Genomic DNA, 27,214 nt, shown 5'->3' on the forward strand with positions numbered 1-27,214 from the left:
TTTTCCATAGATTCAGTTTTTCATTCATTTTATTGTATTCATTATTATTTTTTGGCTTCATGTTTCTGAATACAGTGCCTACTCGAGTGATTTATGATATTAAGACTCAAAGGTTGTGGTTAGTTGCCAAGTTAGATAGTAAAGTTAGCTCAACTAAAAAAAATCATTCCTGTAATACAGTTATAATAGTATATAAATTATTATATTTTAAGTGTTAGTAGTAAACTGAAAGGTCTAGACATAGAAACCTAGATACAGTAGAAGATTTTTGTGGGATATAAATATCGTAGCTTCTGAGAATGACCATTTTATCATTTTATTTTTCTTATTATAATTATTTTTCTTTTGATTGTATATTATTTTCTCTTCCTGTAAATGCATTAACTGTATAACATACATACACAACTGCTGCACACATTTAATTATATTTTAATAGTATAAATATGTGATTATTTATAATATATAAATGCCTTTCTTTACCTTCAAATTTGCCAATAATATACCATTAATTTAATCAATTACTCATTTTTATGTCTTTGAAAATTATATATTTTTTTATTTTAGTTGCCTTCACCTACTTGAAAATAATATATTTTACATATTAAATTAAATTAGCAGTTTATTTACTGTTATTTACAAATTTAACATACGTTATTGGTCAAGTGGAATATTTGTCCACGCCCACGAAACGTGACAGAGCAGGCGCATGCGTGCTCCCTTCTCTCCAGCGCTCCGTAATACCCCACGTGTCTCCCCCAGCGCTCGGCTACGCACGCTCAGAGTCGCGCTGAACGATGGCGGCGGACGGCGGAGGTTCAGCTCCTTCGGCTTCTCTCGCGCTCCCGTGCGCCTATTCACCGGCGCCGCGGCGGCAGTATCTGGCCGTGTGTGCTCGCGACGGACGCCTGCGGATCTGGGACGCGGACGGCGGCGGCAGCGGTGGGAAACCCCGGCAGGAGTACGCGCCCTCCGCGCGGCTCAGCGCTGCCTGCAGCTGCGTGGCGTGGGGCCCGTGCAGAACCAGCAAGGTGCGCGAGACACAACAGAGCTGTAGTTCAGTTATTTGAATTAAACGGCACGTGCTGATTTTTATAAGTTGAACCTGAGCGCTCGTTAAGTGGCCGTTAAATTCGTTGTTATTTTAAACTGATGATGTTTAAAAGTAGCGCACGAGCTTCAGGCTCAATCTCAGTTTATATGGAGGCAGGAGGAGAAAAACAGCTGAAATTGGAGCTTTCAGACTCGCTTTCTGTTACTTTTCTCGCTTCGGAAAAAGCGAACCGGACTGGGTGATGCTGTGCGGATGTCTCTCTGTTTCTCAGTGTTTGTGTGTGTGTTTATAAGTGCCAAAATCCGCCTGCCCGTATCTCTGAGTAGCTATAACCCACGTTAGCGGCCTTCGTTAGTTAGCTGAGCTAGCGTGTTAGCAGCCTAGCCCGTTAGCGCTTAGCTTAGCCTTCTAGCATCGCAGCAAAGCAAGGCGCACATGTGGTCCTTCGCAGCACATGTTCACCACTAGCTAGTCAACCTAGCTGTGACCACTAAGATGGCCTCTTGCTCCTTGTTTTAAGCTGTAAAATACCTAATTTTCCCTTTTTTATATCCATCAAAACTTTATTAAGCTTATTGTTTTTGAATACAGTGCCCGCTTGAGCTTGTTATTTATAATCTTAAGGCTCAAATGGTTAATGACCAAGTTACTAGCTAGTTAGCTAACTAGCTCCATGTAAAAAAAAGTTGTAGTATTTAAATTACTAGATAGGTGGTAAACTGGAAGGTCTAGATATAGAAACCTACAGTTGAAGGTTGTTTATGTTGATGATATATTTAATATTTAATAAAGCTTCTGGCCATAAAGCCTTTGGCATTAACTGGAGCAAAGTTGAGCAATATGTCGTCTTAAGACGATATTGTCCCATAAATATTGCAAGTAAATGATATGTTTGTCATTCTAAGGCCATCTCATGCTACTCATATAATAATTTTATAAAATCACGACAATGCTATTAACTAATCTCTTTATTTTAAGGTAATCTGATCTCATGCCACTGATATAATTGTTACATAAAAGCACAACAGTGCTATTAACTAATTGTACTATATTAACTATATTTTAACATCCTAATTGACATATACAGGGTGTCTGCAGTTCCTTAAAAAGTGTAAAAATCTAAAAACATACTCTTTAATTTGTCTTAAAATATCTTCAAACAATTTCCAAGAGCTTTTAAAATGTCACGATTTGTTTTATCTTTTTTAATGTTTTGAATGTTTAAAAAAAAAAGCGAAAGTAAACTTTCGGTAAAGTCAACAGCAATATAATTATTCTAGCTTCTGGTCTAAAGTTGGCAGAAAAGTTACTTTTTGAATGGTTTATTGACACCTTAAAGTTGTTATAAATGTCATTATCTTCATTTTAAGAAAATCTCGTCTCATGCCACTGCTATAATTATGTAAAAGCACATCAATGCTATTAACTCCTTTTAACAGCCAAAAAAATTCAAGCATACTAATTAGCTGCGATATACAGCGTGTCTGCAGTTCTTTAATGTAAAAAGCTTAAACCATAAATTCTTTAATTTGTCACATCCAAAAGGTCTTAAAAATCCCACATTTATGACATTTTTACTGCATTTAGAAGTTTTCAAAAATAAGCAAAACTAAACTTTCTGTAGTCAACAGTAATATTAATATTCTAGTTTTATTTTAATATCACCACATATCATGCCACTGAGGTAATTGTTATATAGAAGCACAACAATGCTATTAACAGCTACGCATATTCAAACATTCTGATTAGCTACAATACACAGGATGTCTGCAGTTTCTTTATAAAGTCTTGTTTAACTAAAAACTAAAATTCCTTAATTTGTCTTAAAATATCTTAAATCAGATTACAAAAGGTCTTAAAAATGCCACATTTTGTTTTATTTGTTGTGCATTTTAAAGTTTCCAAAATAAAATAAGCAAAACTAAACTTTCTGTAAAGTCAACAGAAATATAATTATTCTAGCTTCTGGTCAAAAAGTCGGTTTATTGACATAGGAATAATTGTTATAAATGTCATTATCGTTTTAAGATGATCTCGTCTCATGCCGCTGCTATAATTATGTAGCTATGATATACAGGGTGTCTTCAGTTTTTCAAAAAAAGCTTCATGTAAAAAGCTTAAAACAAAAATTCCTTAACTTGTCTTAAAATATCTCAAATCCTCATATCACATCCAAAAGGTCTTAAAATGCCACATTTTGATTACATGAATACATTTTGAACTTCCAAGAAAAAACAAAACTGAACTTTAAGTAAAGTCAGCAGCAATATAAATATTTTAGCTTCTGGTCATAAAGTAGGGAGTAAAGTGATTATTTTTGTTTGGACACTTTATTGACAAATATTTGATGTCTCCTCTCCTGCTACTGCTGTTAAATTTTTATCAGCTAAGTATACAGAGTGTCTGCAGTTCCTTAAAGTCTTGTTTAACTTGGAACAAAAAAATCCTTAATTTGCTTTAAAATGTCTTTAATCAATCAAAAAGTCTTAATGTCATATCTTGGTTTTATTTTAATGCATTCTGAAGTTTCCAAAAAATAAGCGAGACTAAAACCCTGTCCTTAAAGGACTAAAATTACCACAGAGTTTAGCAAAAAATCAGTAGGAAATTCAGCATGTTATTTTCTCAGAGGACGTCTGAGAAAAACACGTACGTGGTCGTTCCGGACGGGAATAAAATTACAGAGGAACCCCCATAAAAGAGAAACTAATCTCGTCCGGATAGGGCTTAAGTTTTCTGTAAAGTCAACAGCTGATTAAAATGGCCCAATATGTGGGATTAATCTGATACATATTAGGTTATGAAAAGCAGACAGAAGTTAAGTAGTTAAGTAGACAATAGTACTACAAGTTTATTCCTTGTCAGTGTCAGCATGTGATGTTTGAGAACAGTGTGTCTAAGTGTTTGTGGCCACCTTTCTAATCAGTGCATTCTTACTTTTACGCTTTGGACACAAACGTGCAAATGCACACATGACTTGTCTAGTCCATGTAGAATAGGACTCGTGAACTTGTTAAGCTGTAGAGCAATAGAATTGTGTTCTCTGGAATAATGGCACTCCTTTAAATACTTTTGGATTGAATTAAACCAGCATCCTGACCTCCTGAGCTAATGCACTTGTCACTGAATGCCATCAAATTCTTAAAGCAGTGCTCCAAAATCTATTAGAAAAATGTCCCTGGACAGTAGAAACAGTTACTCCAACAAAGCAGGATAAACCCTTTTATAATGCCCTTTATCAGAAGAAATGTTAAATGAGCAGCCTGTACTTTTGGGTGTATTTAGTTATTTGTTTAAATAAGCATTCAAGAACACATGCTAAAGTTTATAGTATTGAAAGCAGTATTAAAGGTCATCAAGATTAATTTTACACATTTTTGAACTCTACACATACATTTTTCATGTAGAAATTATATGTAATAAAATGAATATTTTTATTTGAGTTTTTACTGTAAATGTCATTATAAATCTGCCTTAATATACTCTAAGTTTGTTTCTATGCGTGTGTATGTATAGGAAGGTCCACAGAGGAAGAAGAGGAAATCAGAGGCAGGACAGGCTGTGGAGCAATCAGATCTGTTGGCGCTTGGCACAGCTGCGGGCACAGTTCTCATCTACAGCACAGTGAAGGGTGATCTGCACTGCACACTGGTATGAAGTTACTGCTTACTTGTCTACGCCATACCATGCATGCAACTTGTTCTATTTTGTTTCTGTTCTGATAGTATTTTTTAATTTTTTGTGTGTGTGTAATGTATTTTTAACTTCTTTCAGGATGGAGGACATAGTGGAGGGGTCAACAGCATCCAGTGGCACCCAGAAGACTCTCTTCTCTACAGCGGCTCAGACGACACGCACATCGTTGAGTGGGACCTGCAGACAGGCAAAACACGCTGGTAAGTAGCACAAGTGTATGATGATTGTACTGTAATTGGCTGGGAGTCAAATGTCAATAATCCTTCAAGCTATTAAAAAGTACAATCTGTATATCAAAGATCAGAGGAAAGCAAATTTATATTTGGTCGGTCTAATTTGTTGCTGTTATGCTGAAACCTCCTTCTGTCTCCAGAACAACTTTAAAGTTTGGTCGTCTCAGCTTGAGCAAGTTTTTCATTTTCACTGTTTCCTTTGTGTTTACTTACAAGAGACTTCTTTGTGACATTTGTTGTAAAAAGAACTATATAAATGTGTTTAATGGAAGTCAATTGAAAAATATTTTATTCCTATTGTTTGAATATTTTTAATACCAATAAACATTTAAGACTATTATTATTTTGTATTAAGGTTGGGTCCTCTAGCTCTCCCATAGTCTTGACAGATTTCAGGACACTTCATGATCCTGTCTTAAGCATCATATGTCAAGCAGGGTGAATATTTCGTAACAGCTTTGATTTGTAAGGTTTCTTGTATGGCAGAGTGGAGATAATCTTGGGTTTAATTCTTTTATTAAATGTGAACTAAAAGTAATGTCTCCTTTTCCTTAGTAGATTAGTATTTGATTACATTATAGGATGATCTGGCTCAGAAAATTTGCTAGATTTGATTAGCAGCACCTATTATCTGTGTGTAACCTATCGATGTTTATGATTGTGTGTTTTTTTCCACCTCTTAGTAAATGGAAAGCAGACAGAGCGGCAGTGACGAGTCTTTCTGTAAGTCCAGATGGGAAATTCCTGCTGTCTGCTGGAATGACCATCAAAATGTGGGACTTGGAGACCAAGGAAATGTACCGGGTAAGTCTGCTTGATTTGAACTAACAATAGATTGTAACTGTTGTTACCCATGTTACCTATTCAAAGAATGCTGCACTTATGCGTGTCGCTGTGGACAAATTTTTGCCAGACTCCACCAGTCACAAATGTTACTAAGTAATGAGCTGTCCACTGTGGGTAGTAATGTCTTCTATGACATTCCTGATATAGACGGGACATTGTAGATCGAGGAACGATAAATGTCCGCACAATTTGTCGTCTTGATGTGACAGAACTGTAGTAGTGTTCGTACAATTAATCACATTTTATTTGATAATTTTTTTACTTCAATCAAGTGTTTGTTTAGCGAGAAGGCTGAATTCAGAACACACTTATTTGAGAGTCTAACTTTGTTGTGCTATATCTCACTTTGCAGAAGTTCACAGGTCACGCCACAACGATAACGACGCTCTGCTTCGCAACAAACAGACCACCAGACAGTAATGGTCTCTACTTTGTGTCTGGAGCAGCTCATGACCGACTTCTCAGTGTGTGGTATGGAAGCTATTTTTTCTCCAGCCTAGCCAAAACTGGGGCTAATTTTTTTATATTTAAGACAGTGAAGAGTATTGTAAACATAAGGCAGATGTAATCGGATTCTGATAGTGAACAAAAACTTTGTGTACTTTTGCTTTTATGTTACTATTGGGCATTCACACATTGTGATGAAGCTAATAAAATTATATACTGTGCAGCCCAAGTTTTTAGATTAATATTAGTTTCTCTTCTACTCCACAATTTTCAGTTTATCTTGATTGTTGTTTGGCCCAATAAAATTCAATCATTAAACCCCATTCAGAAATGGTGGAAAAGAGAAAAAAATTAAATTATTAATGAGCAGTGTTTTTAAATTGTGCTTCATTTCATTCCTCGCTCTACAGGCAGGTGCGGTCTGATGGAAAAGACAAGAATGCGGTGGTGTCTTTTACATTGACAGATGAACCCCAACACATCGACCTGCAGACGTCCAACAGCAAAGATGAAGTGAGAATTTGCCTCGATTTAATCATTTTTCTGGTCTCATTAAAAAATCTTCAGATCATCTGACAATTGATCCTGGATGTGTACCTGATGTTCTATTCACATGGGGTTGGTTTTACCTGAGGAAGTTGGGTACAGTAATTACTACTAGACAAGTTCTGTAATTTTAGTCCTTTCCGAATTTGATGTTCACTTCAGTGTCAGTAAATATTCCTGAGATATTTTTCTTCTGTTAAAGAGCCATTAAAGACCTCAGGGTAAACTACCCCATGCAAAGCCAAATGTGGGATAATATTTCCTCTTCCTATGTAAAATCTTCCAAGTTTGCCATTTCTTAAGTATTGAAGTGCTTGAGGAGGTATTTGGTTTTGTTAGGCAGAGCAAAGATACCTCGGATCCTACCACTTTTTTGGGAGCAAAGATATTGTATGCCGAACAATACCTAAATCTGGAGGATGAGCTAAAGTCTTCTTACAGATGCTAATATAACTTTAGAAAAGAGATTGTGTAGTTTAGCCTACATACATGTTATCAACACATGTAGCTGCTGATTTACAAATTTTATTATTACAACAATGTGGTTAACATCACATGTTTTTGGTGGTGACAGCAGAGTGTAAACCAAATGGCCACTTCCATTTTGGTCATGTATGCTAAGGTTTTCTATTTTGTGGAAATCCGTAGTGAATAAAGATTCTCCATATAAAGTACCCCAACTCTCCAGGTATTAGGGCTGTAGATGCTAACCTAGGTGAATTTCTTTAGTAACTTACTTATTTTTACATTATTAAATGAATTTAAAATGTATTTTGGATTGACTGTCCTGTTTAACTAAAAATATCTGTGCTCCCCAGGCGGTGAGGTTAGCAGTGGTGTGCAAGGATGGGCAGCTTCACCTCTTTGAGCACTTTCTCAATGGGTAAGTGTGTGTTCACTGTGTTTGGGGAATTGTTGATTTGTTTGCATTGGTTTATTGATTGATTTATTTTTATTGAACAGAAGAAATTTGATTATTAAGACAATTAAGGGATTTATACTGTGTGTGTATATGTTTGGGCTCCAAACTATCCCAAAGCTTTCTGGCAGCTGTCTCAAATTGAAAAATGTCTTTTTTTAGTATATCGGTTTTACTGTACACATTAGTTATTTTTGACCCGTGTGCACTTTTTACCAACCTGAAACGATGGGACCATGTTAGCTTATAGCCTGTGTGTGTAAGAAAAACTGGGGACATCTGGAGTGAGCTCACCTTTTAGCATTTTGTCAGAGAGAGGCCATACAGGGCAGCAGCTCAGAGATGGTACAAAAATGGCTTCTAGGGATTCAAATTCAGGATACAACCTTGCCCTCTACATATTATACTAAAAATCATTTTGTTTTGTAATTGGTGGAAAACTGTACCCCCTCCACACCCTTTCCTCTAAAAGCATAGACCTGTCAATATTTACGGCATTGGCTTATAAAGTATTTGACAATGGCCTCATAAATTGTTACTTATCCCTCTATTGCTTATTTTTGTTTACGTAAGGAGTGCCCTTAATGTGAAAAGGCTGCTATGTTGACTTTTTTTATTATTTTTTTTATTGAAATTGAGTTTAAATTCAGATTATATGTCTAAATACTCTTAATAATCAAAAGTTCATTGCTCTTAAAAAGAAGTGTGTAAATTCATTAGTATGCTATTATATATCAATTATTTAAATGGCATAGTTTTTTAGAACTACTGTTATCACAATTGTTTCTGATACAGTGGTACTTGGCACAGTTTGTAGTCATTCATTATGTCTGAGTTAGTGTTTGCAATAAATCAAATCAGCTGGTGCCAAAATAGAGCACCTCTGTGGATTAAAGGGTGTTAATTTGACTGGCTATAATGAATCAGCTCCAAATCGATCTTCCAGTTTAAAGATTGTGCCTGTTATTCTGCCAATCCCTGGCCCGCTGGAATTTTTTTTTTATCTTTAAGCTAAGATTAAACTGTCTGTAAATTTCCTCCACAACGATTGTCAGTCATTCTGTAAAAATAGAGCTGTATGAAATTTAGTAAAAGCTTACTGCTTGTTGTATGGTTGAGTTATTTAGGTTTTCACAGCGTTATATCCCCACTTTCGGCACATCAGCATTTCTGTACAAAGTGACTGAATTTTATCCAAGATATCCAGATGAAGTGCCATTAAAGTAAATGGAAAGTGAAAGGTTGTAGTGTCTGTGTGTTATATTAATTACTGCTGTAGTAACTTTTTTTTTTTTTTTTTTTTTTTCCCCGCTTCGCTCTCTCATTTTCCCCACAGACCCGGTAAAAAGCCCTTGTCTCCAGTGTGTTCGGTACAGGTGTCAAGTGTTGGAGGCAAAGGGGAGGGAGACGTGCCTGTACCCGTGCCACTACTGGCTACAACTCTCTGTGCGGACAAACAGAACCTCATTCTGGCCTACGGAAACCATCTGCAGCCTGTCATTGAGAAAATGGTGAGTTCATTCAGTTTTGTGTCCGACCAAAGATTATTTGGACTTACTGTAGTTACTGCTTCATTAATCCACATGGTGGCGCTAATCAAATGAATAGGGTAAACCTGTGGTGAAAATGGTGGTTGTCAAATTCTGTGAAACTGACAACAATAAATGTATAATTCCATGTTTTCTTATTGAGGAATAATTTATGCATGTAAAGCATTAAACAAAATGGCTTCAATTTATTGCATAATCGCTAAATTCTGACATTATTGTGGAATCAATGTATTGTGAAATTATGTTTAGATGCCCCATGATTCCCACCCCTAATCACCAAGCATATTTCAAGGTGAAGTTGGTCTGTGGTAGTGGAAAATCTAATTAAGTACCAGGTGCACCCTGAATGTGATGTTTTTAATCCTGATTTGGACATGTCTCTTCAGTGCACAAAAGACAGTTTAGGGTTGTGAAGTGCCCGGATCAACGCCAGATATAGGTCTCTTTTCAAACATATATTGATATATCAATCAGCCTATAAAAAAGCAATTTTTGATAACTTCTGCTTGTCTTTGAAATACCGTATCCTAACCAAAAGGTTTTTCCTAACAGTTGTGTTGGTCATATTAATGTATAATATGTAAAGTTCCTACTTTTTCTTCTCTGACAGCCCATAAATACGACGGAGAGGCACGTGTGCCTGATCCGAGACTTACACACCACACTCTCCCTTTCTGTTGATGCTGCTGTGTCCAAGGTAAGATTTTGTTTGTTTATTTAGGTACGTGTATTTTATTCAACTGAAATTAATCGAGTATATTTATTTATTTATTTTTCATCTGTCTCTTCATTTTTTTTTCATTTATAAATAGTTTATTCCTGCACTATAATGAAGATAATTATAATAGTTTACTAACAGACTGGAAAATGCTTCTCATAGGTAAAGACGCCCATTGTAAATGAACAGAAAAGCAAAGTACTTATACCGGGACTTCCTGGACACAAAGCTCCAATCAGAGCAAACTCCAGCCAACCGGAGAAGAGGAAACAAGGGTCCAGTGCTACAGAGGTAAGACTTTATTATTATTTTTATGTAGTATTTTATTTATTTCACTCAATCATCTTCTATCTCACCTCTAAACTTTTTTTTCTTTCTTTTTTTAATCTTCTCAAGATGTCTATAGAGGAGCGGTTGGAACAAATCGAGTTGAGTGTATCGGGGGGTAAAGGTGGAGACAAGGGGGCTTCATCGTCTCTACAGACAGATAGCTTTGCCGTGCTACTGGTGCAGGGCCTGGAGAGCAAGGACTCACAGATCCTCAATGTGAGTACACACGTTTAATAATCCACCAGTGATGTTGTTACATGATATGCTTTAAGGAGATTATCTGTGTAAATCTTTCAAAAGTCTTAAAAGTATCACAGGTAAATATAATTTAATTTATTTATTTACTTCTTGCATATTTTGCAATTTTCATAATTTATGCAAGGTAGCACACTAATAAAGGTAGAACTGATGGCATTTTTTTTAAAGCTCTGAGGGGTGCTATTTTACATTTGGTGAACCACTGTTGGTTCTGCAGTTTAATCTAAAGCTAGCCTTGGTTCCTGGTTAGAAAACCAGTTTGGTTCCCAAAAGAAAAATGCTTTAAAAAAAAAAGCACCTGATAACATCTGTTTAAATATATTATTTGTTTTTCGCACTTAAAGGCGCATTTTAGGAGACACTATAAGAAACTTTTAATTCAGCAGGTCTCGATGTTGGGTGGTGGTTGTGAGGTAGCTAACTAAGTCAAGTAAAGCTAAACTAGATAAACAAAACAAAAAAAAAGCCAAAAGACTTTTAAAGTCCCATGAGCGCTGGATGTTATTCTACATAGATGTATTTCCTGGAAACCATTTTCGTTTATTAACAGTAAACTTAGATTCACAATTTTTTTCCTGCAATAAGGTTGGATTAGCATTAGCAGCTAAATGCTGGAGATTAGAGGCTAATGCCCAACAGCGCCAAGGAGTTATTAGCTAGCGGTTCATCCCATGTAGCTTGTTTTAAGGATTTTAAGTGCGGTATATAAGGTAAAATATATAATATAAAATATATAAAATAGTTGTGCTAATTAAAAAATGCTGTGAAATGTACAGAATGTTTAATCCTTTTTTTTTTTTTTATCGTTCCAGAAAATCTTCCAAACAAAGAAGGAAACCTTGATCAAGAAAACGGTTGCCCGCCTGCCGCCTCCTGCAGTTTTGCCTTTAGTGGAAGAGGTGAGTGACAAAAATGTGCTATCACAACAGCAGACATTTCTTTTCTTCTTTTTTTTTTTTTTTTTCTTTGATTTCATTCTCATAATTTTTTGTTTGTTTTGTAGCTATCAAAAAGGCTGCAAGGACATCCATTTGTGTGAGTAAATTCTTGCTGTTTAGTTCTTTCTGTGGTTAAAAAAAAGTCTGCTGCTTTACTGTGGTGTTAAACTAATTTTTGTATCTCTCTTCAGGGCGATATTAATAGTACAGTGGTTAAAGGCAGTTTTGACGCAGCACACATCATACTTGTCATCGGTAAGTGTGGATTTTTATTTGATCAATTAAGAAAAATGGATCAAATTAACAATTATGTTAAAGCAGATAGGATGGTGGGGGGGGTGTTGAAAAGAAAAGAGGTTCACAGAGGTTCTGCATTTCTGTCTAGCTTTATTTTCACTAATAGGTTTCTGTTTCCTGTGTTTCAGCTACCTGACTTGGTGTCTCAGTTAGGGCTGCTGTATCATATGATTGAGACCCGGGTTAAGCTGTACCACCAGCTCACGAGACTTCATGGCAAACTCTACCTGCTCATGACTCAGGTACTGAAGCAAGATCCTTTTTTTCTTTTTTATCTTTCAGTCATAAGTGCTCTGCTACACTCATTCCTGATTGGGTGTAGAGGTCACTTACCAGTTTCTCAACAGAATTGAAGACCTATTAATCAGCAAAGTTTCTCAGCCATTGGGTTGAGATGGTCCTTCACTTAAGGTTCTTGCAACCCCCCGTGCTCTGCAAATCTGTGGCTTTCCCTTCTTAACACACCTGATTTAAACAAGCCTTTTCAGAGTTGCAGTGGCAGTGTTGAAGCTGGCAGTCCTCTAAAATGTGCCGGGCAGGGGTTGCCAGGGCCAGATCTAAAGAACACTGCTCTAGCAGGCCTGTCCTAAGAGGAGGAAGTGGTACATAGTGGACTGGAAACATTTCAATTGTAGATGAAGGCTAACTAGAACTGCAACAATTAGTTGGTGTAATCAACATAAACTATAAATTGTCAATTGTTGATTGAAAAATTGTTGACGCATCATTAATGTGTGGTTGAGCGAGCAATCGAGCACGTGCAAGGGAAAAAAGGGGTGAACAAGCTAGACAAGCACATAGTGAGAAATAGAGCATCCTGATTGGCCCTCCTCTCCTGTGTTTAGTTGGTTAGTAAGGTGAGGTTTCAGTGTGGGTGGGGCATGCATACATTGTAGTATCAGCGCTCCATTAAACTCAAAACAAATTACATTTGACTCCACAATACACACTAGTCTGTTTTTGCTGAATGGGATGAAATAAGGACAGTCAGTGTGTCCGTTACTTACATTACCTGTGGTGATTAAACTACTGCAGGACAGCATGATAAGGTGATATATTTACATCTCAGTTGAAGACTTCTTAATAGAATCTCCTGATAATATCCTGCTTGTGTGTGTTTCCTATACTATACTTTGTAATTTTTACATTTTGCCCACCTTCTATTCTTATCGCGTAACAGCACACAATCGCTTATGTTGTCATTGTGGCACTCAGTGGTTAATCAAGTGTTAAACTCCTCTTGAGATGCACTAAAATGTTATTTAATGTGCACAAATTAAAGTCTGTGGGACTCACTGTGTAACTTCATTCTCTCCACTAGGTGGCAACAAGCAGCAGTACCCAGAAAGCTGGTGACCTGGACCATACGGCCAAGCTTGTGTATGAGGAAGGTAAGAAATAGGCCAATCAAATACTTTCCTCAAAGATATCAAAAGCTTATGCATCTTTCACAGTTAGTTGATCAGACATAACTAATCAACTAATCACTCCCCCAGGAGTAGTGTATGTGAATCACTGATTATTTTATAAAGAAAATGAATAAAGACTAGTTTGGGAGTATTTTGCACCACCCACTACAATTCCCACGCTGCCTGACCAGCCTGTAGGAGTATAAAGTTTGTTTGTAAAGAGTGTTTCAGCCTGGACTGCATAGTGTCCTTGGGTCCTTAAAAGGTCCTTAATATTTTTAACAGTGGACTGACCTAAGCAGAAACCTTATTTATTTTTCTAAGAAACATCATTGTTTAGGCACATTTATTACTGTTGGCTAGGGGGTACTGTACTTTAGGCAAGAGTAAGCATAAAATTAAAGTTGTCTTGTTTTTAAGAGGTAAATAAAAAAAGTTAAATATGGTATGAATGTATAAAAAATATATTTATCTGGTAAGTGGAAAGAAATGACAATATATGTAGACCTTCAGACTTTGTCTGAGTTTGGGAAAATGGCAATAAAAGTTTTTCTAATGTCCATTTTTTTTTTTTTTTTTTTTTTTTTTTTTTTTTTTTTTTTTTGCAGAGTCTTCAGATGAAGGAGATTCGGGAGCTGAGGGACTCCATGAGGATGACTCTGATGTAAGGACCATCTGAAACTCATTTTAAATGGCAGTAGTTCCTTATAAATGTCCAGGCTTGAGAAATCCTAATCCTGTGCTGCTTCTTTACAGGGCTGGGAGGATGAGGAGGAGGACGCGGAGAAAGAGGGGGCAATGGATGTGACGGAGGACGGGGAAAACCACAAAGACAAGGAAGGCAGTGACGAGGAGGAAGACATGAAAGACGAGTCCAAAGCGAATGGCGATTCGGACTTAGACCCTGAAAACGAGAGCGAGGAGGAGTGAAAAAAGGAATTGAACATAAAAAGGAGCTTGGAAGATTTATATATTTCATTTTATTTTTTTCTTGTTTTCATTTTATTGTACAAAAACAAAACAGATACAAGAAAGGTTGTTTTATAGAGTTCCAACGTCCGCCATGTCCTGGACTCATGGTGGCTATTTTTTCCAGGATGGCCACTAGGGCGGTGAAACTAACAGCTTGACCAAGCTGAGAACTGCACAGCAGAAACGAGTGTCTGAACTCTATTTTTCTTGCTGTTCGTTAAGACCTCAAGACTGCCTCCCTCTTATTCTTTCTTTTTTTTTGGCCCTGGTGCTGTTATAACTGTACCACACCTTCCTTTAACCTGTGGCAGGAGTGTTTTGTTTGGTCAGGGCTCAGGTTGTTTATTGTATCCTTATACAATACGTGTACCTGTTCAGTTCGTTCTGTTTAATGGCGTCATGAAATTTCCCAGTTGCCAGAAAATATTGGGAATTTAAGCTCAATCAGTATTTTGTCTTTTTTCTTCATTGTGAAACCAGACAAATTTGAAAGCTGCTCTGCTTGGTTTTATATATGTAAAGAAATCAAGATTACTGTGGGTAAAATCCTGAGTAATGAATAAATAATAAGAAATCTGGTTTGAACTGTATGTGATATTTGATTGAGAGCTGAGTAGAGGAGTACAAAAATCTTGGATCAAACTTTCATGGCCCCGAAATCATTGTGTACCAAATCTGTACTGATTGTAGCTTTAACTCAACCATCGACTCCCATTGTGTCTGAGAGTACTGAGACGACACTGGGTCCATTAAGACAGTCTTTATAATGTGCCTTTGTGTTTCTAAACCACCTTTTTACTTTTCACCCCCTCCCCCCCTCCACTCTCTCCTTCCCTGTATATCTCTGCCTGCAGTGTGGGAAGGGTACTATTTCCTTTTGTCCACTTTTCTTAGTGACAGCAAGATGGCAAAGCTTTAGAGTGGATGTCAATGTGAACTTGGCTTGATTAGGTGAATAATAAATATTCAGATTTAATTCGTATGTCTCTCAGAGGCCTGAGAGTCTCTTGATGCTCAAAGTGGTTGCTTTAAAACATTTTGTCAACCATAACCTTTTTTTCATGCAAACAATATCAGCGACTGTTGTACAGTTTAAATAAAATAAATTCTTTTTTTTTGTTCTCAGAGATTGTCTGTGTTTATTTTATAAAACACCAAGCCACTTTATAAAACACAGTTTCTCATAATGCTGAAAAAAAGGAGAATAAACTTAACCCTCTATGTTAATGTTTCACACAATTATGGGAGCTTGGGATGAACTGAAACAACACTTATGTTTCTTTATTTATTCTACCACGTATCCATATTATTTTACTTAGGAACTCACTTGTATGCCGTATTGGATAGAGGCATGCTTTTTAAGGTATTATAGTATAGCGTGGTATGGACTGGTGTATTATCCAAATAGTGGTTTGTTGCCTGAGGAAAGCACCACGCTGTAGAGGGTTATGAATATTTAAGTTGACAACTTTAGAGTTTAACTTAATTTCATTACTGATTTAGTAAATAAAATATTTTGAGAACTTATCTTGTAAATGAGGTTGAATACTGGGAGAATTACAAAATAGAGTGAGGTGGGATGATGAGTGGAGATAAATGATGGGACATTCCATGAAATACATCATATACGGCTAATACTACCACCCACAGTGGACAGCGCATGCCCAGTGGTATCTGCCAAAAAAAATTGACTGTGCCTCACTATTAGGCCTATATACCATATGATTTAGATTGTATTACTATGTTTTATGTAATAAATTTTAATTAATAAATAAAAATAATAAATAAAAATTAATTAAATATTACTTTGTAATAAAATAAAATTATAATTTTATTTCTATTTTTTTTCCCATTTTCTCCCCAATTTATACGGCCAATTACCCAACCAACTCATTAGGATTCCCCCTATCACTAGTAATGCCCCAACACAGCAGGAGGCTGAAGACTAACACATGCTTCATCTGATACATGTGAAGTCAGTCACCATACATGTGAAGTCGAACCTGCAACCTCCCACTCATAGTGGCGGTGCTTTAGACCGTTGGACCACTCTGCACCCCTCTACAATTTTAATTATTCCTGAAGCTTCCAATAAATAAACTCTAAAACATACACTGACAAAAATAAACACACGAGTAATTCAGCAAATTCAGAGGACAGAGACGTTATACGATTGCTTATTACAGCATTTTGCAAAGATGTGCATTGCAGAAAAGTTCTGACTTTAGCCAGACACTTTTTTTTTTGCACAAATTTAACTACCTTATTCCAGTGTTGACTAATTTTATATATTTCTTTCTTTAATTAAATAAGAACACATACTACAATCCAGTGACAAAACTTTCCTATTTTTTCCTCATTGTAACTTTTTTTTTAAGCCAAAGGTATGACATGACTTGGCAAATAAAATTTGATAATTACAGAACATCCTTTTACATCTTTTAAACAATGTTTGAACAAAACTTCTCATTCAGTGTTTTTATTTATTTATTTATATAATTTATTTTCTACATTGTATATTAATTTTAAAGACATACAAATAATAAAGGAACACGTGTAATTAGGTAGGAAACAGTAAAAAAAAATATTTGTCCTCCACAATCCCCTGATCTTAACCTTATGAACTGAGATGGTGATTAAAGGTTAGCTTCACAGCATGAAGGAAAAGCAGCAACTATTGTTCAGCACCTCCAGAAACTCCTTCAAGATGCTGAGAAGTGTATTCCAGGTGACTTTCCCTCATAAAGAGATTACAATTTTAATTTACTGAATAATTCTGCATGTTTCCTGTATAGTATATAGAGGTGTGTCCAAGTCATTATATTCTCAGAGTGGAGAAAAGATAATTACATATTATAACGTTGTGAGAACATTTAAAGACCAGCTGAGATGGTCCTGTGTCCTGTCCATTAAAACTCTTGTTCTATCTGCTCTGCTGATTTAAAACACTATCAGATCTGACCAGCAGGGAGATCCACACGTCTCTGAGATCTGTCTAATTCCTGGTATGGAAAATACCTTAAACATCCTCTAGATGGGGATCAGATGTTATCAGATCATTGCAAAATTCCCTGAGATGATAATTTGTATTGCACACGTTCACATTTTTCCCCCAAAGGAATATTTTTAACTCAATATTTATTTCTCAAACTGTCTCAGCTTGAAGAGATGAAGCTTAAGCTGTGTCCACCCAGTGGTTACGGTATAATATCTTCGTAATTAAATAATTTTAGAAAATGATAATATATCTTTAAAACAGAACAAGATAAACAAATCAACAGTCTAGTTCAACCAAGGTCATTCAGAGTAAATGTGGAAAATGTATTATGTATTGTATGCATCCTTTTTAAATATGCTATAGGTTTCATTTTTTTGCTTTTAATGATTAATTTAATTATTTTGACATTTTTTGCTTTTACTGTGTTTTTAAGTTTTATAAAAGGTGCTATACAAATAAACTTGCCTTGCCTTGTTACAATGTGTATGCATGACAGAAAATAAAAATAAGTCAGTCGACTTATCGTGACTTTTTGTGACGCTCAGAGAACTACCTAAACGTACTGTGTATATAAACCTAGACTTTTAAAATAAACTATCTGTGCACTTTTTAAAGCTCTCACTATCTTGTTTTAAATATCAGGGCCTTCATAAACCTACGAATGAAGTTTGGAGCTATTTTTAGTTTGTTAAAATAGCTGTTTCTTTGCATGGGCAACAAAATGCCCCTAACACTAACATTGTGAGTCTGTTGGGGAGCAAGCGTTGTATTTTGGAAAGCTGTGGTGTATGAAGATGGGCTATTTGAGAAAAGTTCATATTTCTTATCACGTTTCACTACAACACAAGTCTATTTCACATTTGTATTCTCCTTTAAGCTGGAAAATATAACTTATGTATAGTCTGAACTCTTATACGTATGATAAATGGGGAAAATAATTGAAAATCTTTTAAACACAATTTAAAACCAAATTCAAAATGACACATACGTTTTTCGGGGCTCTGAGTGGTACAGCAAGGTAAGCACTGCTACTATGATCAGGAGTTTGAATCCTGTTCATGTAGCTTGCCATCGGCTACCAGAGCCCTGCTGCAGTTGGAAAAGGGGTGGTGGCTGACTTCACATGTATCGGAGGAGGCATGTACTAGTCTTTACTCTTCTGGTGTGTTGGGGCATCACTAGCAATAGGGAAAGTGCTATTGAGTGGGTTGAGTAATTGGCCGTGTAAATTAGGGAGAAAATAGGAAAAGATTAGAAATAAAATTATTTAAAAATATTTGGTAGTTATTAATTATAAAATAATGTCTTTATGTACATGTGTTTTGTTTATTTTTAGTTTAATTTATGTATTGTTTCTCTATTTTTCTTTGTACATGTGCTATATACACGTACTGTAAATAAATAAAAAATATTTTTTATATTTTATTTCTGCAAGCTCCGCCTCTTGTACTGGGATTGGCTAGACTAGAACTTTTTAACCAATGAGCAGTTCAGAGCCGTGAACAGTCAAAGACTAGCATTGAAGACTTTATTAGCCAATCAGGGCGCAGGAAGGTCGGCGGAGCCTCGTCCTGCTTCAGAGCTGAGTCTGAATCTGAGCTGAAAACAAAGCTGTAGAGTTTACATCTGTAGCCACGCGCACTGAGCCCTCTGCACGCGCTTTACTGGTGAGTAAATTACATTACAATAAGATTAGAACGGCTTATAAAGGTTGTTAACACTGATAGAGTGTGATAATGTGTAGTAGGGAAGTTTCTCTGCTTTTCTCTGCTGTGTAAAAGTTGAGTTTAAATGAGTAAAAGAGTTAAATGTAGCAATTTATTATTATTTTACCTCTTTAGTTAATCTAAGGTTACATAATCTCAAACAGAAAACTATTTACCACTCTTTTTACTCATTAAGCTGCCAGTTTCAGGGAGCTTTCAGTTGGGTACAGGGTGTATTTGATTCACAACACTGCTTATTGCCAGCTATCTTTTATATAACACGTCTGAAACAAATGTTTGAAGTATATTCATTTTATAGTTGTAAAAAAAAATACTGTAAAGCTTAAAAATGTATCATGTTTTATTTCGTTTGCAAATGCAGCTTACTGTAGTGTAAAAGAATAGAAATGTTATTAAAAATGTTCAAAGCAAAATATGTATATAGCTGTAGTCTTCATAGTATGGCAAATATGTTAAAAAAAGGTTTTATTGTGATATTTATAGACATTTTCATTATTCACAATATTTATTGTGATTATTTTGTGGTATTTAAAATAACTATATGTAAAACTGCTATACAAGTACAAACGTTTTTGAACGTTATTAAACACCATTAAATAAATAAGTACAGCATTTGTAATGAAATGTAAACCTGACCAGTGATTTTTGAGCACTGATGATCTCCACCACGATATGTTTAGAAATCGTATTGTGAATCACAGTAACACAATTTATCGCAATACAATAAAATATTGTCATATTGGTCAACTCTAGTATATAGATGTTATTTATCTTCCTTTTATACAAAGTTTATACAGTAAAGAAATTCAACTTAAGTCATTAATGTAATCAAAATTAACATAAAATGCAAGAATAATACATAACTGTAATAAATTACTTAAGTCTTTTTTTTTAACAAGGTTGCCTGCCACTTTCAAGGTATGTAGGTGTGGTTGGTAACAATGCCGCTTTTCTCGTGACAGTCGAGGGTTCGATTCCCCAGCCAGGAAGCAAACACACCATATTACACCTATTAGAGTGCTTGAGCAAGACTTTGAACACTATGTTGCAGCTTTCCAGACAGGGATTAAACCTGGTCTTGGACTAAACAAACATTTAGAATTTTGATTTTTCATTGGAATACAGCTCTGGAAAAATTAGAAGAACGCTTTAGTTTCTGAATCAGTTTCTCTGATTTTGCTATTAATAGGTATATGTTTGATTAAAATAAACATTGTTGTTTTATTCTATAAACTACAGACAAAACATTTCCCCAGAATTACAATTTTTTTTTTTTTATTTAGAGCATTTATTTGCAGAAAATAAGAAATGCCTGAAAGAACAAAAATGATGCAGAGCTTTAAGACCTCTAACAATGCAAATAAAATAAGTTCATATTCATAAAGTTTTAAAAGTTCAAAAATCAATATTTGGTGGAATTATCTTGGTTTTTAATCTCAGTTTTCATGCATCATGACATGTTCTCCTCCACCAGTCTTGCACACTGCTTTTGGACTTTTTGCCGTATACTCCTGGTGCAAAAATTCAAACAGTTTAGCTTGGTTTTATGGCTTCTGATCTTCCATCTTCCTCTTGATTATATTCCAGTGGTTTTTGATTTGGTAAAAATTAAAGAAACTCATCATATTTAAGTGCTCTCTTATTTTTTCCCAGAGCTGTATATAGTCTATGACTAGGCCTAATTCCTGTCCGGAATACCCTCTTTCCCTAGACATTTTTAGCACCCTGATTTGGAAAGATCTCTTTCTCAAAAAAAAATAATAATCAGAACTGGTTTACAACATGTGTGGGATGTTATATTTATATTGTGCTAGAGTGTATAGTATTGTTTCAATTGTATCATATTTTTTTAACATGTGGTGTCAAATATCAATATTTTATTGAATCTTTGGTCGTCTAAACTGTAAGACTCATTTCAAAATTTGACTTACTAAAGTCACTGGTTCATTACTCCACGTTGTAAACCTGCAGTAAAGAAAAGTGGTTGTGAATTGTCATAAAACTGACACCAATAAATCCAGAATTCCTGGTATTTGCTTATTTAAGAGAATTTTATCCTCTTCAGTAACACAGATGCCGTGAAGTATCGCAGACAATTGGCTTGCGATACATTGAGTATTGCACTGTGTATCCCACCACTAGTTTACATAGTTTACACTTTAGTGTAATATAAAGAAACCTTTTGGAATAACAAACTTTCAAGATAGCTGAATAAACCCTGGTCAGATATATGTTTTAAGATGTTTAAAGCATATGTAACACAACAGTAGTCTTCTCATATGAGAAAAAAAACTGTTTTCGGGGACACTGATCATATCTCTCTGTTTCTATTCTCTCCTTTTTGTACCTTTAACCTCCCTCTATTCTTGCTTTCTCAACAGGTTTCAGTTCTACATGCCTTAGCTTCTTCAAAAGAACCAGTTCTGCAGCCATTAGCCTCGTTCACCAACCAGATTTCTCGGCCAAAGTGTTCCAGCATCCGTTGCTAATATGAACTGGGCCTTCCTCCAGGGCCTCCTGAGCGGGGTCAACAAGTACTCCACTGCCTTCGGTCGTGTGTGGCTCTCGGTCGTCTTCCTTTTCCGGGTCATGGTGTTCGTGGTTGCGGCGGAGAAGGTGTGGGGGGACGAGCAGAAAGACTTTGTGTGTAACACGGCCCAGCCGGGCTGCCACAACGTCTGCTACGATTATTTCTTCCCTGTGTCTCATGTACGTCTTTGGGCGCTGCAGCTGATCTTCGTCACGTGTCCCTCGCTTCTCGTGGTGCTTCACGTGGCCTACCGGGAGGAACGAGAGCGAAAGCACAGGCTGAAGTTTGGTGAAGGCTGTCAGCGGCTCTACCAGAACACCGGCAAAAAGCGTGGAGGCCTTTGGTGGACGTACGTTCTCTCGCTGATCTTCAAGATGTTGGTGGATGGCACTTTTGTCTACTTGATCTACTACCTGTACGAGGGCTACACCTTCCCATCGCTGGTCAAGTGCACGCAGGATCCCTGCCCCAACATGGTGGACTGCTTCATCTCACGACCAACAGAGAAGAGGATCTTCACGCTCTTCATGGTGATCACCAGTCTGGTGTGCATCCTCCTCTCCCTCTTCGAGATCCTGTACCTGATGGGCAAGCGCTGCTGCGAGTGCTTCTCCAAGTTCAAGGGCTCCAGGCAAGTGGCCCGGGCCACTTCCATCCCCAGCATCAAGAACACCAGTGGCCTACTGGAGACCAACACCAAGCGATTGGTGGGCAAAGGTGAACCTGCCCCGGCATACATGGTGACAGTTGCATTGTGAAAAGAAGCTGTAATAAAATCTCAAAAGACTTAAAACCCAAGGGAACCAACTGGACGATGACAGAAAACCACTGGAGTATTTATCTCCTAGAGAAAGGTATCGAGTAGCAAGGGTTTACTGCCTTAAACTCTGTGTTTTATATTCAGTTAATAACCAAGACACTCAAGTGGGTTCCTCAGGAAGGTCATGTCTCAAGAGGCATCAATCTGGGACACCGGAAACTCAAGAGTTTACAAAGGGCAAGTTGGACCAGAGTGGTTTCTAAAGCTCACTCAGGAGTGAGAGAGGTGGGCAGTGATACAACAAGGTTATTTAACTCAAGGAGAGAAATGGTTTAGCACCTTAAACTCACAAGATTTAAAAGGGCCATCAGTAGGTTGTCTCAAGAGGCAAGAATCTCTAGAGTAGGCACATTGAGCCAGAGTGGTTCCTGACAAAGCTCCATTGAAAAAAGTCAGGGAGATGGACAATAGAATAGAATAACCACAAAGCCTGAAAACTTTGAGTTCAACTCAAAGTAGGAGAACAACCTTTGGGCTCTGAATCAAAGCGGACAGGAAAAGGCAAGCAAGGTCTTCTGTCATCCTCAGAGATTCAGAGCAGAAAGATTGAGCAAATAGTGAATGACGCTTTGTGCGAATACTATGCAGGTTCACGCCCAAGTACAGGCTAGGACACAACATGCGAGGAGATCAAATTTCTGTCAGTACATGTCGATTGATTGTTTTTGCCTTTATCTTTGACTTACTGATGGTGGAAGGCCAAAAGTTGGAGAATTTGGTAATGAACAAAAGGTTCCTGGATTGGATCCTAACTCGTGTTTATTGTTTTCCCAGGTAAAGCACTATAGTGTTAAAAATGTCACATTATAGTTAAACTATGCAGTAGATCAGGGGTGTCCATTGTTATTATGGAGTGTAAGAAAATATCAATATATTGAAATTAGACCTGTTACGATAAATTATTGTGAACGATATGTTGTCCTAGAAATTGTTGCAACAAACAATATTATTGCCATTTTAAGACCATTAAATGCCACTAATATAATGATAACATAATATTACACCCTTTTTAAGACAACAAGCTTGTTCTGTTCTGGTTCCCACACTTAATTTTGAACCGTTTGGTGCATTTCACCAACAGAAATAGGTTCTGGAACCTGAAAAGTTCCCAGTTGGAACCAAAGTTATAGTAGGTTCAACTTTCTCTGTTGATGACGTATTCTTTGACATATCCTTAGTTCCACTAAAACTTGTGTAAACGCAGGCTGGTTCACTGAAAATCACCAAGTTTCTTATAAGCCAGAACGGAAACAGTTCCAGAACCATAGTTCTTTTGGTGGAAAATGGCTATTGAATAACTGGTCCTTGTGCGACTGGCTAAAATACTGTTTATTGTTATATCTATATGTTTGTAAGTGTATATGTATGTCAAAAAACGCACAAACATAATGGGCAATATTTTGATTGTTAATATGATATAAACATGTGTAATTAAGTGTGCTGCTAGTTGTTTAGAATGAAAACTTACAGCCACACCAACCATTGGACATCCCTGCACAAGACTCTGAAATCTGCTCATCCCTGCTCTGAAATGAGAAATAAAGAGCGAATTAGCTTTTTTCAGAGCACTTACAAAATACAGAGGTAGAAAACATATAATTACATGAGCAGTAGCTCATACTTTTTACACAAGTGCCTAAATCTCAAAATGTTACTTATTCAGGGTGATGAGAATATTGTTTCTGTTATGAAACGATAAAAATCTTGATACTTGTTAATACTGAAACACTTAAAAGCATGTTTTTTGCACTTTCATTAGGATGTTTATGAGTTAAATACACCCTGTTCCAACAAGCTAAATGAATGAAAAATTAAATGTTGTAATTTTATGTCTAACAAATTTCTAAGTATTTCCTTTTTAAAATGGAAAGAAGATCTTCTTCAAAAAAGAAGATATTTTTATTATAATTATTTGAATGTCTTGGGCAGTGGAGAAATGATCTGTGAATCTGTTAATCTGGACAGTAGGGGTCATAGTCTGGACTTCACATAGACCTCACAGTTTAGTACTAGTGTGTTACAATAGGAAAACAAAATGTATGACTCCTCTCTGTACTGGTGGACAGTTTGAGCCAGATGCCACCAATCATGATCATTACTTCGGGTGGGAATCACAGGGCATCTCACGATATTATCACAATACATTGCCAACAATACCAGTGACACAATACTGTGATTCTGCGATTATTGATATATCACAAGACAATTCTTTACAAAAAACATTTCACAACCAATATTTTTCAATGCAGTTTTACCCTATTAATTTTATTAGCATCACCAGGTGGAGTAATGAAGCAGTAACTTCAGCAGTAAGTTTTGTTTCAATAAAGATATAAATATTTGACTCCACATACCAATACAATATAATCAAAATGATAAAGATACATCATGATATTGTAGACCCATTCATATATATCAAGCAGGTCAATGCAGCTAACTAAGTAAAGTTAAGTAAAGCTAAGCTTAGCAAACAGTAATACAAAATAATACAACTGTAATAAAAAAAATACTTGACTTGAAATATTTCTCTCCTGAAAACTGTTTATTTGGGTGAGTAAAGCACTTCTGTTTATTTATAGTAATCTTAGATTCCCAAATTTCATTAGCATTAGCTGCTGATTGCTAGCTCCAGTAAGCCAGGGCAATATTATCTAGCGATTCGTTCCATGTAGCTTGTTTTAACACTGTAAATATGTGCGTTACAGTCCGATATACTCACCTCTGAACGACAAAAGAGCTAGTGTGTTTAATGGCTAATGCTAATGCTAGCTGGGGTTAGCAGCAGGCTACAGGCCGATAATACTCACCTCTGAACAGGGCAACAGCGGTTAGCGTCTAATGCTAATGCTTCTCCAGCCCTGGTGCTGGAGAACTTAACTGAAACTCCTGTATAGCGCTGTACTTTGCCAGAGTGGTTTACAGCTCCTTTAAATCTGACTGGAAAAAATTATACATAGGGCGCACTGTATTAACAAAATTAAATTTTAAATTTATAGTTTTATAGCTTTATAGTGTGAAAAATACGGTAGCCAGGCACAGCTAATCATGACCATTAGCACCCACAGTGGACAGCACATATGAGTGTATTGGATGAAATCTATACACTCCTTTCTTTGAATAGAGCTCAGGAAATAGGTTTGCTAAGATGCTCAAATAACACATATTGTTGATTAAATCGCTAAACACTAGCATTCCTGATAAGCAGTTTTACAGATCATTTTCTCAGATGCCTCAGAGACCTCTGCTCTCTGAAACCAAAGCCAGTGTACACACTTTTAAACCACTGTTAGCTCAGTGCAGTCCTGTGTAAAGTGTTTAGAGCTTCAGTACAGTGAAAGCCAAATGTAATGTAACGATTTCCGTTGAGTCATGCTTTATACTTTTTATTTGTTTTACATCTGGATGGGCTTTTCCTTTGAGAAAAACATGAGAAAAATGTTCCGACCGTATTAACTATTTCCGTTCTGCGCATACAATGACTCACTGGCAACGTTTGACCGCATACCAGGACAGACAGTCGCTCCACATTGTGATAAAACAGCCAGATATTGTAAGATGATTCGGATATATTCTGTATTCCCATGAACCATTTATTTCACCATTGCATTTTCCCTAAAGGAAGCTGTAAACTAATGCTTCACTGCCAGTCTGTTTACGTCCTGTGGAGGCCCGCTTGGCCACAGGAATTTTGGTTGATGCTAGTTTATGTTTATGTTCTTTTTTTTGTATGTAACTTGTATGTGCATTCCTTTTGTACTTATTAGTTACCTTCTGAGCTTTATGCAAGCAGCTACTCCACTGCCTCGACATGTGCACTTTGTGCAGGACCCCTCAAGGCTGAATGCAGCAGAACTAGATCCAGTTATGGACAGGTTTACGTTGTTTTGACGACTAAATTCCTTCGCCCACGGAAGGCAGGCCTTCTACACCTTCAAGGCAAAAGCAGACATACTGTATAATTTCCTCAGTGCGAGTTGCAGTACTGCTCTGCGACAGGTCCCGTCATGAGCGACTAGAGTCTTTCCATGTTGTTTTTTTGTTTGTTTTCACGAGCTGATACGTCTCCAGGTCTGCAGCTGCCTAGGCTTGTTCTACGATCAATTCAGATGCGCGAGAGGGAGAGCGCGACAGAGCGAGAGCGCGGTTGGCTTTTGTCTCATAAACACGCATCTTCTGAATGTAAACCGTACTCAGCGTGGATTTCCTCTGTTTGGCCTCCATCTTCCCAACATTCCTTCCTGCCTACCATGTGCATCTGTACTGTTTACAATTTCAGATTCATTAATTAAAGTGACTTTTGTATTTTCTTAATGATGTGTGTCTTATTGTATCAGAAGGGATGGATGTGCAATTTGAGCTTCTAATGTATTACAAGACTATGTAACTGCTGATTAAATTAAACACAGCCGGTGGGGATCTAGAAGACATCTGGAGCCACGCTTTATTCTTTAGACTAGCTCACAGGATGTAGTTTTCAAATGTTTTAGTATTTTTTGGTATTTAAATTTTTCAGGTGCAGTGAATAACCTGAAATAGTAAAAAAAAAAAAGGATGGGGCAATGGAAATAAACTGAGCTTTGGAAATAAATGCAAAAAAAAAAAAAAAGATTTCCAATGCAATAGTAAAGCAGTGCTAGAACAGATCATGTTACTGCACTCTCTTCTGCAGCATTTACACACTTACACACAGCACATTCACACTTTCATCATAACTAGATAATTTAGTAGTAGTATAGTAGTATAAGTCTTTCCTTTAGAAAAAACTACAGATGATGCCAGAAAGTGGTAAGTACTGTTTTCTAAAAGATTCTTTGAAACGGGAGAAACTCATACAGGAAAACGACCCACATGGCAACAGCGCCTTTAACTCAGTTTAACATTTGGCTAAGTCTCAGTTTCAGCTTGTCTGGGCCATACAGCACTGCTACT

The 27,214-nt window shown here is 36.6% G+C and overlaps 2 protein-coding genes across 2 annotated transcripts; both read left to right on the forward strand.

The window, feature by feature from the left end:
• Window positions 1-741: 741 nt before the first annotated feature.
• wdr43 (WD repeat domain 43) lies at window positions 742-15,335 on the forward strand. The gene is made up of 18 exons (XM_007257563.4): window positions 742-1,028; window positions 4,568-4,702; window positions 4,826-4,947; window positions 5,664-5,784; window positions 6,179-6,297; window positions 6,684-6,786; window positions 7,638-7,702; window positions 9,075-9,249; window positions 9,899-9,985; window positions 10,169-10,297; window positions 10,403-10,552; window positions 11,407-11,493; window positions 11,598-11,629; window positions 11,724-11,787; window positions 11,958-12,071; window positions 13,151-13,220; window positions 13,847-13,902; window positions 13,995-15,335. The coding sequence occupies exons 1-18, from the start codon at window positions 795-797 to the stop codon at window positions 14,166-14,168; spliced, it is 2,037 nt and encodes a 678-aa protein (XP_007257625.2). The 5' UTR covers window positions 742-794; the 3' UTR covers window positions 14,169-15,335.
• A 3,403-nt stretch (window positions 15,336-18,738) lies between these two features.
• Window positions 18,739-26,596, forward strand: gjb10 (gap junction protein beta 10). Its single transcript, XM_007257564.4, has 2 exons — window positions 18,739-18,875; window positions 21,317-26,596. Exon 2 carries the CDS (start codon window positions 21,426-21,428, stop codon window positions 22,221-22,223), a length of 798 nt encoding a protein of 265 aa, XP_007257626.1. The 5' UTR covers window positions 18,739-18,875; window positions 21,317-21,425; the 3' UTR covers window positions 22,224-26,596.
• Window positions 26,597-27,214: the final 618 nt, after the last annotated feature.

The sequence above is a fragment of the Astyanax mexicanus genome, chromosome 14 (assembly GCF_023375975.1).
Source record: "Astyanax mexicanus isolate ESR-SI-001 chromosome 14, AstMex3_surface, whole genome shotgun sequence".
NCBI lineage: Eukaryota > Metazoa > Chordata > Actinopteri > Characiformes > Acestrorhamphidae > Astyanax > Astyanax mexicanus.

What these genes read in the sequence shown, in the direction of transcription:
- wdr43 (XM_007257563.4), top strand. Translation starts at nt 795, where the DNA reads ATGGCGGCGGACGGCGGAGGTTCAGCTCCTTCGGCTTCTCTCGCGCTC. An exon ending in CAGACAGGCAAAACACGCTG is followed by an intron (nt 4,948 to 5,663) that starts GTAAGTAGCACA and finishes TCCACCTCTTAG; the next exon opens with TAAATGGAAAGCAGACAGAG. An exon ending in CGTCCAACAGCAAAGATGAA is followed by an intron (nt 6,787 to 7,637) that starts GTGAGAATTTGC and finishes TGTGCTCCCCAG; the next exon opens with GCGGTGAGGTTAGCAGTGGT.
- gjb10 (XM_007257564.4), top strand. Translation starts at nt 21,426, where the DNA reads ATGAACTGGGCCTTCCTCCAGGGCCTCCTGAGCGGGGTCAACAAGTAC.